At 39.3% G+C, this 16624-nt stretch overlaps 1 protein-coding gene across 1 annotated transcript in view; it reads right to left on the bottom strand.

Moving 5' to 3' along the window:
* Window positions 1–16380, bottom strand: part of LOC104911803 (kalirin-like) — a 38112-nt gene extending 21732 nt beyond the window's left edge. Inside the window, exons 1-3 of the mRNA XM_019617400.1 lie at window positions 16223–16380; window positions 11980–12172; window positions 8327–8839 (exon numbers count right to left, since the gene is read on the bottom strand). Of these exons, the coding sequence (XP_019472945.1) occupies window positions 8327–8839; window positions 11980–12172; window positions 16223–16380 (864 nt within the window). The remainder of the gene's footprint in view (window positions 1–8326; window positions 8840–11979; window positions 12173–16222) is intronic.
* Between the last annotated feature and the right edge of the window lie 244 nt (window positions 16381–16624).

The raw sequence follows: 16624 nt of genomic DNA, 5'->3' as shown, positions 1-16624 counted from the left end.
ACATTTGAATAAGCACACTGAAAATTAATGAAAAACTTCTGTCACGAGAGCTATGGCTGCTTACTTTCAATGCTCACCTGTTGTATTAGAGCCAACCTAAAATGAGTGATATATATGATTAAAGTTGGCATAGGTTAATTTTGGGGAACACAAAATTTTAAGAACAGATATACAGGATCTCCCTTTGATATCAATTTCCTGTGTTGGTCCTTTGTCCTTGATGTTATTAGAAATATTTTACATAAAACATCATAAATGAAGTAGCATATTCACAGTACTATACTAAAGCAATTCAAAGCATGTGTAGATATATATCTGTATTAAGCAGGAATGCTCCCATAGCTTTACATTTGCAAGGCCATTTTTTCAACTGAAAAGCTGCATTTCTTTGCTGTAAACACCCAACACCGTAGACATATTCAGTATGTTTCTGTGCTAGGTTCAGCAAAAATGTGCATTTAACTATTGCTTGTGCACCCAGCTCAGTCTCATGTTTGTACATCATCCATATAATTAATCTTTCAGTGTTTTAGGATTTGATATTGCAAGATAGCGTCTGCCAGTTCAACAATTTAGGGAGCTATCTGCACCTATTTTCTGTGTGCAGCCTGATATTATTAATTCTGTCAGAGCAAATACTTTGTGTTGAACATGGGACTTGTTCTCTCCGTTGTCATTTTCATTTCAGAGTGAGTTTAAATACAAAGGATGGCACAAGAATAACAAAAATGATGGTAAATCCTCAACAATCTTCTAAGCAAATGGCAGATTATTTGGACTGAAAGTTGACTTTCTATCCCTACACTGACATCCTAAGCCTGATTGTACGAAAGACAAGAAAAGTCATCCAGTAAGAATTTCTATACTATAAATGGTACCATATGCCAAGGGAAACTTCAGGTTATAGAATAAAGGTGTTTGTTGTTTTTTTTTTTAACCTAGCAGTACAAGAAAGTAGACACTAGATACAGAAGCAAGGCTCTGGGAGAGAACAGACACTATGTGCTCTGTGCAAGAGTACATATGTAAGAAAAAAGGTAGAGAAAAAGAAGATAAGCAATTTAAAATACGTTACGTTACTGCTAAATGTTGCAATTAAGCAATGTCTGTTCATATTGACAACTATTCCTTTTCAGATCCATAAGCACAGAAATCTATATATTTCTTCTGAGGCTTATAAATAAAACCTGTTGTATCATGAACATGTTCAAGATCTGTTTTTCTTCCATGAGGAGTATTATAAGTGCAGGCAAATCAGGGTGCCCATAGTGTTGCAAATGTGCACTTACATAACTGGAATATTGCAAAGGGCATCAGCACAGGCAGCTGGAAGTAGGGTCTCACTTCTGTAAGTGGGTGGCAAAGCTGCCAATCCAGACATCAGCAAGGATGGTGCCAGAGACAGCAGCTAGAAAAACTGGCTACACAGATTCCAGAGTAGTTCAAAAGCACGTGGCTCATGCAAATGGGGCTCTAAGAACACACATTTTCTGTATAGCTAACAGCAGAACTCTTAGAGAGACCATGAGGGTCTTCCATTAATGCCAAAGGAAGATAAGACTGCCTGTGCTTTACATGACTGGGCCTCTGCTTCCTTAGCAGACACCACAAGAAGATCTCAAAATGCTATCAGGTCAGTGGATGCAAATAAAATTAGCCTGAAACTGAGTGGCTACACCTGATGAATAGGGAAACAACTGCTTTGGGCTGAAAGGACTACGAATCAACTACTCAAGCCCTTTTGATCTCTGAGAATTCTTTATATGGAGCTATATGTAAGGTATTTCATTTGTGTTTAGCTTGATCACTCTTCTAACAAAGCTCCCTGTAAACACATGCATCTTTACAAACACAGACCTCAGGTTTGTGCCTCTCTGAGGCAGCATCTGTACCTCAAGCCACCATCCTTTGTACAAGCATTCAGGATGGGCTAAGAACGAAAGTAGCATGCACCAATGAGCGTGACATAGACTCTCAGTCAAGTGTTTCTGCAGAAGACACTAAGCTTATCAACTCCTTTTATTAAGGAAGTCTTAGGGAGCTTGCCTCAGGTCTAACAACACCCCCCGTGTTCAAAATCTCCTGGAAAGCTCCTTACTGTGATGCTCACTTACTGCGCTGTTGTGATAACCATGGTATAAGCACTTAGATGGAAAATCCAGGGCACGCTGAGTTCTGTACGCCAGCACGGTGTTCATGTAACTTCAGTGAAATCTAAATCCTACACAAAAATCCATTGCTAATCCATGCTTATTATACCAGCATGATTATTACTGTTAACAGTTAAATACCGTTCATTCAATAACAAATCCTTTCCCATTGAAACAGCACAGGGGCATATATACTTCTCCTTGGTGTGAAAAGCTAAGGACATGCTCTCGTTATTATCCTGATTCTGATTTTTTCCCCTCCTAATACGCCTCAGCCCTAATTACCCACCTCCCAGAACTCACTTTGCATTAATTTCACATGACAGCTCCCTCCGACAGCTTCTCAGTACCTTCCTCATTGGTTTCCCACTCTCACTCCCTGGGACACATCTCCTTTCCAGTAATTTCTAAACCACCATTCCACACAAAATCTTTGAGGTAATTGTGTATAAGGCATGTAGAAGAGATCAAAGAAAGCAAGTGCTTCCAGCAGTGAGATGAGAGGTGAAATGGTCCTTCACTGAGTGGATTTTATGTCAGTTCAAGTAGTCTGTCCCAGGTGCTGTGCCTTTTTGCATTATACAAATCCGTAAGAGTTAATGTGACATAGTATAAATAGGAAAGTTCTGCCATCTACTTCTGGATCTGTTTAGAGTGTTTTGACACAGCTCAAGAAGGAAAAGAAGAGATGAAAGGCTACAAGGAGGAGGTGAAAATACTGCTGATCTTTCTAATCTTTCTAATTCTTCTCTTCCATAAAGTCAGCTAAGACACATTTTTTAGAAATATTTCCCCAAATAGAGTCACTTGACTAAAGGAGCAGTTACAATTCCTCTGCTTAATGGACTGTAATAAAATAAACTGCATCCTATTAGCTAGAAGGATCATATCATCAGATTTGTAATGCATTTTATTACAGAATATGCAGCATCATAATTTTGGAGAGCAGTATAAACGGAAGTAATGTTTGAAACGGTTAATGTCGATATGTGTCATGCAGTCACAAATACACTCCTCGAAAGCAGCAAAATAGCCATGTTGCTTTCTTACTACCACCTTTCTTTACCCAACCCAATGGATAGTTTATACATTTTGCATTCTGTTTTTCCATCAAAATTATCCTGCATCTTTTTAGACAACAAGCAGCTTATTGAGCTTTCATTCTTTCTGAGAAACGTAAACTTTTAGTAGATGCATTAGTCCAATAATGGTGTAAGCATGGTTCAGATACTCAGATCAGATATTCATTGGATAGTCTCTCTCATTGGCTTCACCATGGAACTAGAGGTTCTCTGTATTTTTCTAGAATCTGTATGGTGTTAAGTTTGACTTTGAACCAGGAACTTTACATAGTACTTCAGATTAACTGCAAATGAATATCCTGCTAAGCGGTATTTCCTCCTTCAGGAACCGAATGCCCCATTATTTATTTGACTGCATGGAGACTAAGTCGAATAGAGACAATCTGGTAGAGCAGCTCTTACTAGTTCCCTTATTTAAGCAGACCAGTCAGAGAGAAAGCCTTGAAGCAACACTGCACTCGAGGAATTTTATCACATTCTAATCACTCTGATACTCACTAAAAACTTCCCATTCTCCCATGTTGGTCACAAATTCTGCAAAATGGGTGCAACAGCCGTGGTGCAACAGGCAGGGCTCTTCAAAGGAAGATTTAGTATGGATGAGGCAGAAGGTTTTGAGTGCAAGGCTGCTGCTTTGCTGCCCACTGAAGACTTGATGTGGCCAGTGGTTTGCCACTAGACTTTCCACAAAGCTGGTCCTATCCAAACAAAATGTTTCTCTCACCACAAGCTTCCAGTGAAATTCACTCATTGCATTTTCCACCCCCATTGCCATTCTTTTGGAGTCTGTTCCATGGATTCTGTGGGAAGGCAGGAAGGAGAAGAGGAGATGAGGTACACATGACCATGCAGGATCTCCTCTGGCTCTCGTTAGAGGCTGACCGTGATCAGAAAGAACAGCCTGCTCTTTCTTTGCTGTAGTGTTACAGGTTTGCCATAGAGATCCTAGGTTCAGTCCAGCTGATAACAATGTTGCACATATTTAATGTGGACAACACTGATTACATCATGATAACTGTTTTTCATTCACATACATGCAGGGGTAGTAAAATTGATATGGAACAAACCCAAAATGATGGGGAAATTCCTACAAAAGTAAATTTGGGTGCCAGTTACAAATGATTTCCAGAAGGGATGGAAAGCCCAGAATGTAGGGATATTTTTTTTGTCTTTTTTTTGGTATTTATTCAAGCACAAAACATGTGGACTGTTGCCTGAATTCTTCTCCCTGTCCAAATTTCAACCAACAATTAACATTTCTAGGATAGTTACAATAGTTGGATCTACGTTCATTGTGGTTTTTTGTTTTATACAGTAATCAGTTTGGACTGGACTACATTTATTCATATTACTGATTGCTAAAATATTTTCCCTGTTACCCAGTAAAAACACAGTGAAGGCTCAGTTCTAGTTTCAAAATTATGTACATATATATGTATATACATATATTAGTTGGTGAGGAATGAACTTGTTGAGCAGTGAGGGTTGGAGCTGCACTCGCAGCTGAAATGTGTTATTTATCAGCAGATCTTCACAGTCAGCACTGCACAGCATGTGAACTTCCTTGCACCACTCTGCCAAAGCTCCCCATGGCTGACCTGCTTGCTGGCTTGAGCTTCAGGGAGCTCCCAGCCTCCAGCTGGTGATTCCATTTCTGTGCTGCCTGTGCCTGTGGCGGAACCCAGCTTTGCCTTTCCTTCTGCCCCAGCACAAGATAAGAAAATGCCAAAGGTCTCTCTCTCCCACTGGTTTGAGAGGGAGAAGCCTGGAGTGTGACTGCTGCTGCCCTCTCCTTTTATTTACTGATAGACCTTCTGTAAGCTGTAATACTTGTAGTTTGAATAATCCATTTGTCCAGCCACTGTCATTTATAAAAGTTCCTACAGAGAGACGTTATGGAGAAAAAAAAGTGAACTGATTTGCTGTGGACATCGTGGTTTAAGAAGGATCCTACATGAACATGCTGTGTGTTTTTCCATCTTGTGCTCCCTCCTCCCCCTTTATTTTTTCCATCTTATTTTTAAGAATTTTTCAGGCAATGAGGACAGCTGAAATTTTTAAAATCAGAGGTGTCCAGAAAATGGAAAGCTCTTGTCCATTTTCACCTATATTGGGACTGGTTTCCTAAAATAACACCCAGTGAGTATACAGGATATTTTAAAAGGCCCTAAAACCTTATTTATATTCAGAATTTTATGTTGGAGTTTGAGCTTTTATGGAGTATTAGAGTTGTCATTTGATTAGCACTAAATGACATATCCAGGCTGAAGGGTGAGAGCTGCGCCTCTCCCCAGGAGACAAAGACCTCCTGGCTCTGTAACCACACTGAACAGTAGAGAGTAGAGTTCAAGTGAGAAAATGGAGGTACCAGGAAACTTTAAAATTCAATGCGGACAGACTGTGGTGGATATTTAGATTATAAAAGTGGAGACAGCTCTCAGTCTGGATTTTGCTCTGAACTTTTTATGAGACGTGTACTTTCCAGTCTCAAATGGTCAGACTACTTCAAAGAGATCTGCGAAAGGAGAACAAGTACATTCATATTTTACCTTCCTAACAGTCTACCTATGTGAAATGAAAAGTAGAAGGGTCTGCAGCTTTCTCTGCAAGAACGTTAGGGTGAATTTCACAAACTGGAAAGATTAAAAATACTGATTTAGAGTATAAAGCAACAGCAAAAGACAAGGAAAGATAAGGTGAGCTATTAAGAAAGGCCAAAGTAATAGTATATTTAGTTATGAGAGGCAGGTGAATGAGAGGTATCTAGAAGACCAAAATGTCAGTTTTGTCAATTGGGAATTGCTCGAGACACCCAGTATGAAGTAGGCAGGAATCATGTTCTCACTGCTTCTGTCCTCACCTCAGAAGTCTCACCTACCTTCTGACTTGCCTAAACCTTACACATAACCTCCCAGTAAGACATGCAACGAACGCAGCTATCACTCTGCTCAGGCTTGTATCACACCATCCTTCCAGGAGACAGAAAGGAAAAAATATTTTGGAAACTTCAACAACATAGAGTGATGCCGGGCAACAAGAACTTCATGAAAACAGTTTCAATCCAAGAGCTTTCAGCTGAGAAGGTTAATAATATCAGCAAGAAATCATCATTAGAAGAATAAAAACTTCGTTAATAAGTACTCGTCATCTGAAAAATCCCAAAGAAATTGAAAATCCAAGCTGACTGAACTACAGCCACTACTGGGAAGGACAGTATAGTTGTCAGCAATCTGCTTACAGCAAGTCATGTGCAAGGGAAAGGGAGAGGAAAAAGAAATTGTAGCATTTTGAAGAAAAACTGCTATTATGCTTTCTTGAGTGGTACTACAGTGATTCTGATTTTAGAGAGTCTCATCTGAATTCAAGGTTTTCCCAATAAGAGGATTGATTACACAATGATGGAGCCTTTGCAGCCACAGAATCCCTTAGAGATATTCAGTAGATGCTTTGAAAACCAGTGACCTGTGCCTTTTTCTGTGCTACTAGGATTGTATTTGCTTCCACAATGTCTTATCCCTGACATTTAAAAATAATACTAATCTGCAGTTAATATTAATATTAATTGATTAAACAGATCATACTCTACAGAATGCCCCATCAGATGATATCTGCATTTCTTTTGCTGTTCCTCCTGGGCCCGGACAGACACAACAATAAAATGACAGACTCATCCATTAAATGAAGATGTAGAGACTGGGGCTTGTGATGGATGTACAGACTAGATAAACAAGAGTCCAAGAGCTCAATACCTTCTACTAAGAATACCCTAGTTCTGTGGCCTAGAATTTCAAATGTGAAGCGAGGACTTCTCTCAAACCACCTAATGAGATGCCAAGTACTTCTGTGTTAAGAAGGAGAGACTGCCAAGATTCCAGCATGACATAGTTTTCTAAAATAAATTCACTGAAACTGGTACCTGCAAATGCTTCCAGCGGCAAAGAGCAGATGAACAGTGGCAGTAAGACTGCTTTATTGTGCACTGCTGAAATTTGAAGGGGTTATTGTGTATGAAACCTTGTTAGGGAACTCTGTTTTTCATCCAGTCTTTCCAACAAATGAGACAAAATTCTATGTTTTGCTTGTAGAGAACTTCTCTATCTGCTACAGCTTCCCAAATGAGTATCTCCTAAGGAGAGAGGGGATGGGGAGGTAGCTGCAGCAATACAGCACACGTGCTGAACTATGGCTTCCTAAAGCCATGTTATTCACCAGTGGTTCTGCTCTATGTTCTTTTGTGTCCCGTATTTCATTTTGCAACCAACTATGTGCTTTCCAGGCTGATACACCACATTACAAATGTCTAAGAATTACAAAGTCACATTGCAATCTCTATGGAATAATTTAATGTTAAATAGTTTTCAAGAAAGGTCTTATGATGATGAACAGAAATCCTGGCCACTGATTCAGTGTCAGGTATGAACTGAAATGCCATCCTTATGTGCTGTTTAATGCAAAACAGCCACAGTGAGTTTTGAACCCTATCATCATTTCAGAACGCTTTCTCTTGGTCTGTTTATACGTTCAATGCAAACACATTCTCAGATCTCCTGCTGCAGGAACTAAGTGGCCATGTCCTTGGTACTCAGTTCCATTGGTAAAGATTTTACCAGTTGCAACCTAGGAAAGGGAAACTGAACATGTAGTTTGGGATAACAATTAGGAGGATTTAAATGACAAATTTCCTACAGACTCACAAGAAGTGCAAACAATAATCATAATGAATCAAACCTTAAAATCATTCTTCATTAGGCGCTGTAACGTAGGTAAATATATTCACAAATTTAGTAACAGAAACTTAAAAAATACCGATTCTTGTACTGATGTGTACAAAATTTACCCACTGTGACAAAAAAAAAAAGCAGATTAATTTTCATCAGAAGTGATATAGACAGGTTATTTGTGGATGTCATTACGCATGCTACATCCAACAATTAGTTCAGTCAATTTGGTTTATGAGTCATACGAAGTACATCTGCTGGCAACATGAGATTTACACCCGTGATCAATACCTCATGTGGCTAATTATAGAAAAAATGGTCACAGTGCCGTTGTGATAGTTTAGGTAAAAATAAAAAGGAAAAGCACATTCCCTACCTTCTCAGCATCTTGCTCAAAAAGTCGGAGTTGAAAGCACTGGTCTAGTTTCAATTTGCGGACGTGCCACATCTGATGTAAGTGTTGCCGGGTAGAATGCAGCTTGTCCAAAAGGCTGGTAATCTTTGGCACAAGACTTTGAAAATCCGCACTTCCAGGAATGCAGTTCCTACCAGAAAAACCATCACTGCACCTTATGCATTGTAGTAACCTCTGACCCTCACGGTCCAGTTCTTCCACAGGAGCTTTAATCACTTTTTTCTTAAGCTGTGTGTGCTCATCAATCAGCCTCCTGGAGCCCTCAACGTCAACTGGAAACTCCTTCCTAGCCAACATTTCCTGGAGGTCCTCCAGCCTTGATAATAAATGGATGGCACTGTTGAAAAACTCTTCCAAGGAGACACGTAGCTCTATCCATTCATCGTGGTTGTAATCCAAGGATCCTTCAAACTCATCTGTCAGTTGTGATGGATCTACAAGTTTTGCCAGGCCTTCAACAGATACCATACTTGTCTAAGGAAGAGAAAACGACAGCATCTGAATTAGTGACTGTGACCAGAAATAATGGTGTAGCCCACAAATAGCATGAGAGGATTATTTTCCTCATCAATACATAATTGCAACAACATTGCAAAAGATGCTGAGGACTCTGTTTAACTTTGGAGAATGAACGGATTGCAAATGTTCCCATTAATTACACTGATTGTTTTTATTTATTCAAAGATGTGGTATTTACTGCAGTAATGCCTGTCCTTTTAAACCAGTCTGTGTCAAAAATATATCACAGGAATACTTCTGTCATAGATTAACTCAGTTGAATACTGCTGATTTCTTACCATCTCTGTTGAGTATGTGGCTGTGATTGTTTATAAAACAGGTAAATGGTATTAAATGGTTCTGTGGCTTATGTTGCATTCAGGCTAGCGGCTGTACTGCAGCGAACATTTTAGGCACTTAAATTAAAGTAGGTATTGTGAACTGCCAAAATACACAATATGCTGGCTTTTTTTTTCTCTTCCAGATCATTCCAGTTCGCTTTTGCCACAGGCAGAGCTCTTTCACATTAGTAATTTCTATTTCAATTAAGCCAAAATCAATGCAAAAGTGAAATGTCACTGAAGTATTAACAATTAGAATTTATTGCTAATAGAAAGAATGGCTCATGAATCCATGAATCATACACAATCAATGAGAGATGGTTTTAATTCATTTAGACTCAGTAATCAGAGATAAAGAAATGCAATGGGTGCCTGGAAAACAGCTTTCAGTTTAAGGACCTAACAACTGATGTTTGCTCCCACTTACTTTGGACAAATTACAATTTTTTTTTCTGAAATATGAGCATAAAGTTTCGAATGTTATTATATATCTTCTGTGCTGTCATTTAACACCCAAGGTGGTAGCCCTTAAAGAACTGCCATTCATACATAGAACTGTATTCACCAGTGGCTGCACATCTACTCCCACAAAATCAGGCCTCTAAGGAATGTCAGAGTTTGTGCTCTTCAGAGGCGGATGCACCCAATAATCACAGAAATCTTGTAAATGTCATCTGTAAAGAAAAATACGTAATGTCTGTCCATTATCCTGAACTATGTCCAAAAGAACAGACTTCCCACTGGTTTTAAGTTAATAATAGGCTTTTCTTCCAATTTTTATCCATCTGAAACTATCAGGCATTCTGCAGTGTATTAAGATGGGAATTCTATTGAATACATGCTCAGCAGAAATATTATTTGGGAAAAAGCTTTCAATGTTCTTTGGTTTGGTGAAGAGGGAGGAGCCAAACTGTGGAAAAGTAAACACACAGCTTCAGAGGGAACTCAAAATTCTAAACCTCCAGACACTAACTCCTTGAAAAGAATTAAGCTTAGATTTTAACTGCCTGACAAGAAAGTATTTCTCTGTGGCCAGTACCTGGGCATTCCCCCTGCAGTTCTTCAAGCTAATGCAAGCATTGCTCTTATCGTGCTGAGAATCTGGCATGACAATATAGCAAAAAGGCTTTTCATTAGGAGATTTCTGTAGCAAATTTCTTCACTCAGATTTGTTTCTCTGAGGAGATTCTCATGAAAACAATCTTAGTTAGGCAGGTAAGTGGTAAGACAAAGTAAAAGTAACTCAGGGATCACCCATTTTTCTTCTAAAATTCACTTTAAAAAGCACTGCCCACTATTAAAGCCTTTGGCAGGAGAAATAAAAGAATCTTGAATGCACCCCTGGATTAATGCTAACTAAGCAGCCCAACCCATTCCTCAAAATGGCAGGGCATTCTGGAATCTGCATAGGTGAACCAAACCTTGTCCTTTTTTCCTATTATTCTGGGTCTGATGAACTGCAGGGCATGTTTCTCTCTCCAGACTGTAACACAGAATCATTCTGCCAGAGGTTCACATACAATGTCCAGATCGTTAGCCTCCACCATGGCCATATTCTGTCCTGGCACAGGCATAATGGTTCCATTAAGCACAGAAGCAGAAGTTGGCTAAAAAACAGACACTGGCAACTGTTTAGTTTTGTAGATGGGGTGATTCAACAGAGACTTCCATTGCCTTCCACTGCACTCACCTCCTGCTGAGTACCTTGTGTTTGATCAGAGCTGTGGGAAAGCACTAGGATTGTGAAAAGAGGGTGCATGTGTGCTGCCCCACACAAATCAAATAAATGTGAGTCATATTAACCTGTGATGCTTATTTGGTATTCACAGTACTTATGCAGAGAGGAAGAGCTGCCCCAGGGCTTACTGATAAGCAATAGCAACCACAGGAACCCTTTAAAACAGAAGCTCATGGATAATGGAGGCTGTATTGCAGTGGATCTACAGGACTGAGCTTCAGAGCTGCACATTCAGAGTCTGAGTAAGAGAGACAAATATAAACTTGTTTATCAGCAAAATAAAAAACAATGATTAATTAGTGGCTGGGCATGATTGATATATAAGCACTTCACATGCCTGAGCTTTGCTTTTCTTTGGGTAAGAAGCTGAAGTTCCCAGAATGCTAAAAAGCACTAAGAGAATATAGCTGGTTTGTCTTCATCAATGGCAAAGTGAGTAAAAATCTCTTTAATTATGCAGTGTTGTATATTGGTTACCTATCAGAGAGCCTGCCTGAGGCAACTTATCATTAACAAGAATTGTTTTTGTTAGCCCTGAACTGTAAATCTCAATTAAACTAAAGTGGTGACAATATATGGACAAATTTGATCTCAATGTCTTTTATTAAAAGAGCTATTAACTGAAGTTGCACTGAGGTCAGCTAACAAACTCACACCCATACATTACCAACTAGAGAACTTTGTCTTCGCTATTTTGATTCATTTGGTGCTTGTTTGTTTGGAGCTTTTTGTTTGTTTATTGTTTGTTTTTCCTAAAATAAATACAGAAAAGGCTAAATGCAACACCATCAGAAATAAAACTCACAGAAAAACCCTCACCAATGTGACCCATGGATGTGAACATCACCAAAATGAAACAAGCACCCCACTCTACAAGTGTGCTCAGAAGGCAACCTGGTGCCAGGGCATGCACCTTTGGGATGCAGTCCTCAGAGATCATCTTTTCTCTCAAGGACAGGGCTTGAGAAATCTCTTCCCTGAAGAACATTTTTTATGAGGAATAATGCTTTGCCATACATCCCTCACGTGGCTCTCACCTCAAAGATGAACTTGGAACTGCCAAAGTTTGTCTTCTGCTTCTGCCAGAAATTATCAGGTTTTATAATCAGGGCAACATGAATCTCAGCAGGGAAGGCTTCTTGAAGAGTCTTTAGGAGAGGCTTGATCAAATCCCATTTTGATCCCCGCATATCAATAATAACAGTGAATCCTCGTTTACAGACATCTTCGCTGTAGGAATAAAAGCATGTCAAAATAATTAATACTGAGGGCAGTCACACTGAGGTTTAACTTATCTTACTACCATTCAGTGCTGCAGAGCAAAGGAAGGGATGATATACTTCAAAATAAAATGCAAAAGTATACAGCATTGAGGTTATATCAATTTTAAGAGTTTTGCCATAATTAATCTACACGAAGTGTATACATTTTAATCTCACATTTCCTAAGAACAGGCAATTCAAATTTCCACTGAAATCACCTGTAGTTTCACACAATCCAAATCAGAATCAAATCTATCTATATAGTACCTGAATATATATGTGTACAACAGATTCTGCTTTCAATCTGTTGAATTTAATTCACAATCAAAGCCAGCAAGCAGGATCCTGTGCCTTAACATTGCTGACTGCTCATATATTTGGGTGCTTTCATTTTTAGAGGCCCCACTATGGGCTTTTTAAAAATGTGCAATTTCCAGAAAAGTGCTTGCCAATCATTCTGTGAAAGGAAGGTCCTTGTGACTCACTATGTGCACTGCTAAAATTGAGGCCCTTTTCCCCTCCTGATCGATCTTCCAAATGTTGCTGGGCTTTTTATGTCTGCAGCCTTAATTTTCTGCCAGCCTGTGCTCCTCGCTTCTCAAACATTAAAGATGGCTGTCTAGCCTCATCCTTAGCAATGTGTATGGAACAAGAGCACCACAGCACCAGCTTGCCACATGCCTTCCCTTTTTATTCACAAGAGAAGAGAAAAGATAAAAGAACATGTTGGTTCAAGTCAAATCTGGGCAGCTTTCTGAACAGCTTTTCCAGGGACGTAGTACTGCTTCTCAGAAAAAGGGGTATGGCTCAAAAGCGTCATCCTCCATCTGCAGCATCCAAACATTAGATCAGAACTGACAAGTGTTGACTCCTCTGACTGCCCAGCCAATACACCTGCTATGGATGGCACTGAGCTCAGAGAGCCAAGGTGTCTCCTGTGGGCCCTGGGCAATTGCATAAAACACGAAGTCTCAACCCCCACTAATATTATTGGGATGTTAATGACTAAAAGTCATTGCCAAAGCACTAAAAACGACAGCATGGCCTAATTGCTGATCACAATTCAGTCACAATGCAGCCATAACAAGAAGATGCTGAAAGAATTGTAGAAAGAAGAAAGGACGATATAAACCAAAGAAGAGAAACATGGCAGAACGTGAATCTATTTTCTATAATGGATGTAACAGGGAGGTACAGAACAAGAGATTCTCTTTAGCACATGAATACAGCACACTTGGCCTTTCTGCAGACTGGCCATCATTACAAATAGCTTCATAAAGGTATATGTAGACATAAAGGCTTATGTGAGATAATTAAAAATAGCAAGTGTTGATATGGGTATCACAAGAGAGAATCCAAAATACACTGAAGACAGATATTATTAAGCATGCTTATAATGCAGAATCATAATATTCTGTTTAGACTCTATATGAAGACTCTCAGTGCACACACACATATTTTCACTATATTCTACTCTCTGAATCCTTAAACATTTTCTGCTGGTACGATCTAGATCACATGTATCTCACTAAAACAATTCTATAAAGCTTTCTAAGTCAAAGATGGAGTACTTTTCATAGGAGGCACACTAGATTAACATCTATAACTTAAAAATGAAAGCCCTTGGTGAGCTCACTGAGATGTAAAAACGTTTCTGCACTGACTGCCCCACAGCAAAGGGTTTTTTGCCATGTTAAGGGAAGTCCCTAAATTCTGCAGCCTCCATTCAGTGCCAGGAGCAAGCAGTCACAGCCAGTGAGCTTGGTCCTCCACCTTATTGGCGCACTCAGGGCATGCTACATGCAACACTCTGTGCAACGAAACACAAGGCAGACCAGGCATCTCCGAACACTGTTAGGAATACAGATCTTTTTATTCTCCTTTTACCTAGTGCTGAAAGGTCAGACATCTGATCCTGCCATAACTAATGCCAAAAAATGCTGTCAAAGAAGCTTTGTTGGTGTTGCTACTACCTCTTGCCCTTTGGAACTACAGTGGAGACAAAGAACCAAATCAGAAAGGACCTGAATAGGGGTTCTGTGTTGTTTTTTTCTTGCAGAGCTTTACGGGGTCTTCAGCAACTTCTGCCAATTCACTGAACCTTGTTATACTGAATGACTGATTTTTCTTCAAACATTTGACACAGAGATCTAGTAGCCAAACAAAGAAGAAGAAGATAAGTGTTTAAGTATTTATTTAGATAGTAAGCTCCTTAGGGCAGAAATCATCTACCATGGTGTGTTTTTCTAAGGAGTTTGCCTCCAGGTACCTACACAGACTTCAGCTGCTTAGCATTAATTTGAAAAAAAATATGTTTTGAGAAACTGTACATGGAAATCCAAATAATTCCACAAAATATTTAAAAACAATTTGCAAAAGCACAACTGAATGTGGATGTGAAAGGCTTACACAAATGTGGGGACATCTTGTAGTTTAAAAAAACATACATTGAAAATGACAATATTTGAGTCGTAGTATCCCAATACCGACAGCCATTGACAGGGCTCTAAAACAAGCCTCATTTGTAGACAACAAAACACCCATAAATTCTGGAGAGTCAGGGTAATCTGTGAGCATTTGTCATCCTTGACAGTCAGTCATTTTTCATCAGTTACCTCAATATGTAGAGGAAATGACCTTAGGTTCCTTTTGAATAGTCTCGCCATGCTTATTAAATTTACTGTTTAAAAGCAACAACTGAAACCCTCCCCAGTTTAGCAATTGATCGGGAAAAGCATCAGCAGCAATCAAACTTCCTTCGTACTGTCCAAGCAAGCCTTCCTTATCCCCAATTCTCAGGAGGCTGCAGCAATCCACATATCTATTAGGCACAAGCAATCATTTCAGGACGGCAATTAATGTTGATTGTGGTGCTTAATTTTTTCCGGTATCGATATTTGACCAGAAACTGGAGAAAATGCTCAGATCAAGGTATTTGGACAATCCATCAGCCCTTTGACTGCGCTCATCTGGACTTGATTTGCAGCAATGAGCACAAAATATCTGATAAGTGATGAGTCATTTCAATTGCTACACTGCTTTTAAACAAAGACTGAGACTACCTTCCAAGTTTACTAAAAATATCTGGGAATATTTGTAAAAACAATACTTATGATACGTTTGTTGGTGTTTTTTTGTGTCTTTTTTTTTTTTTAACTTTTTTAAAAGAATAAATCCAAAACTCAGAAGTAGATGTGATAATTTTGTCAAAATAAACCCCTCTATTTTGGTTTCTAGGGTGCTTTCACAAGGTTATTTTCTCAAGTTTCCTCTTTAATTCAGGCACATTCTAAATTGTGTTTTCTTTGGCAAGAGCTGGCTTGCTGGGTACCAAACAATATTGAGCACTTCATGCTTTCTGATTAATCTTTGAAAAAACTACCATTGATTATATGTATTTTTCATCCTTGCAATTTGGCCAAAGCTTCTGGCATTTAGAAGCTTCAGCACTTGATTAGCTGAAATAACACAGTATCTCCATTCCCATTTTGCAGTGACGAGTTAATGAAAAAGCAACACATTTAGCACGCCTGTTGGGCCACTGAAACCACAGATCTGACATATATGGCATCTCATTCAGAATATGATTTGTTAACAGTGAGAGTGAGATCTCCTTCAAGGAGGGTCAGTGTAACCTTGTCAGGAGACACTCTCAGCATTACAAGTAGCTCGACGAGCATCAATTTGTAAGTACAAAATCTGCAGGAGCTTAATTATTTTGAGATCACCATTCCGTTGACAAATGTGGCTGTAATCAGTCAATTGATTCACTAGCTGAGGGTGGAAAAGCGAGAGGAAGAGGAGAAAAATTAGTATGTGACAGCCTCTCCGAGGCCTCATCTCATACTGAGATTAAACTAACTCTCCTGGCTAGTTTCAGTATGCCGAGGATCACTTCAGTAATGAAAGTGTTAACATGTTTTTATCTACTGCAACTGTTTATCCATCTTGTCTGCGGTTTGTTTACACAGCTTGAAAATGAAACTGGCTGGGGACGTTTGTAATCAGTGTCACTTACTGGCTGTAATTGTTTGGTTCTTCACTACCAAGTTGAGCCTGAAGATCGTCTTGCCAACAGAAATAGTTATCTGCTTTGTTAATATGCTTTCCAGTGAATTTGGAGGACAGATAGTCCTTTCTTATAGACTTATTTATGAAGCACTCTTGAACCCACATTATTTATTAAAATATCGGACATTTAATACTTCTCAAAAAATTGTATCATGCTCATCATTCCAATTAGCATTCTAGTTATCATTCCAATTAGTTCCTGAACGCTCACACTGCCACCAGTGGTGTCCCACATCCCCCAGTGGCTGTGGCTGTCGGGAGTGCTGGAGCAGTCCATCTGCACACAGATCCCAGGACGCCTGCTGATCCTCACATCCTCTTACATGCTGGTGCATCAACCAGCAGTGGG

This window comes from Meleagris gallopavo, chromosome 7 (assembly GCF_000146605.3).
Source record: "Meleagris gallopavo isolate NT-WF06-2002-E0010 breed Aviagen turkey brand Nicholas breeding stock chromosome 7, Turkey_5.1, whole genome shotgun sequence".
NCBI lineage: Eukaryota > Metazoa > Chordata > Aves > Galliformes > Phasianidae > Meleagris > Meleagris gallopavo.
The sequence above is the reverse complement of the archived record's forward strand: the minus strand, read 5'-3'. Positions and strand labels throughout refer to the sequence as shown.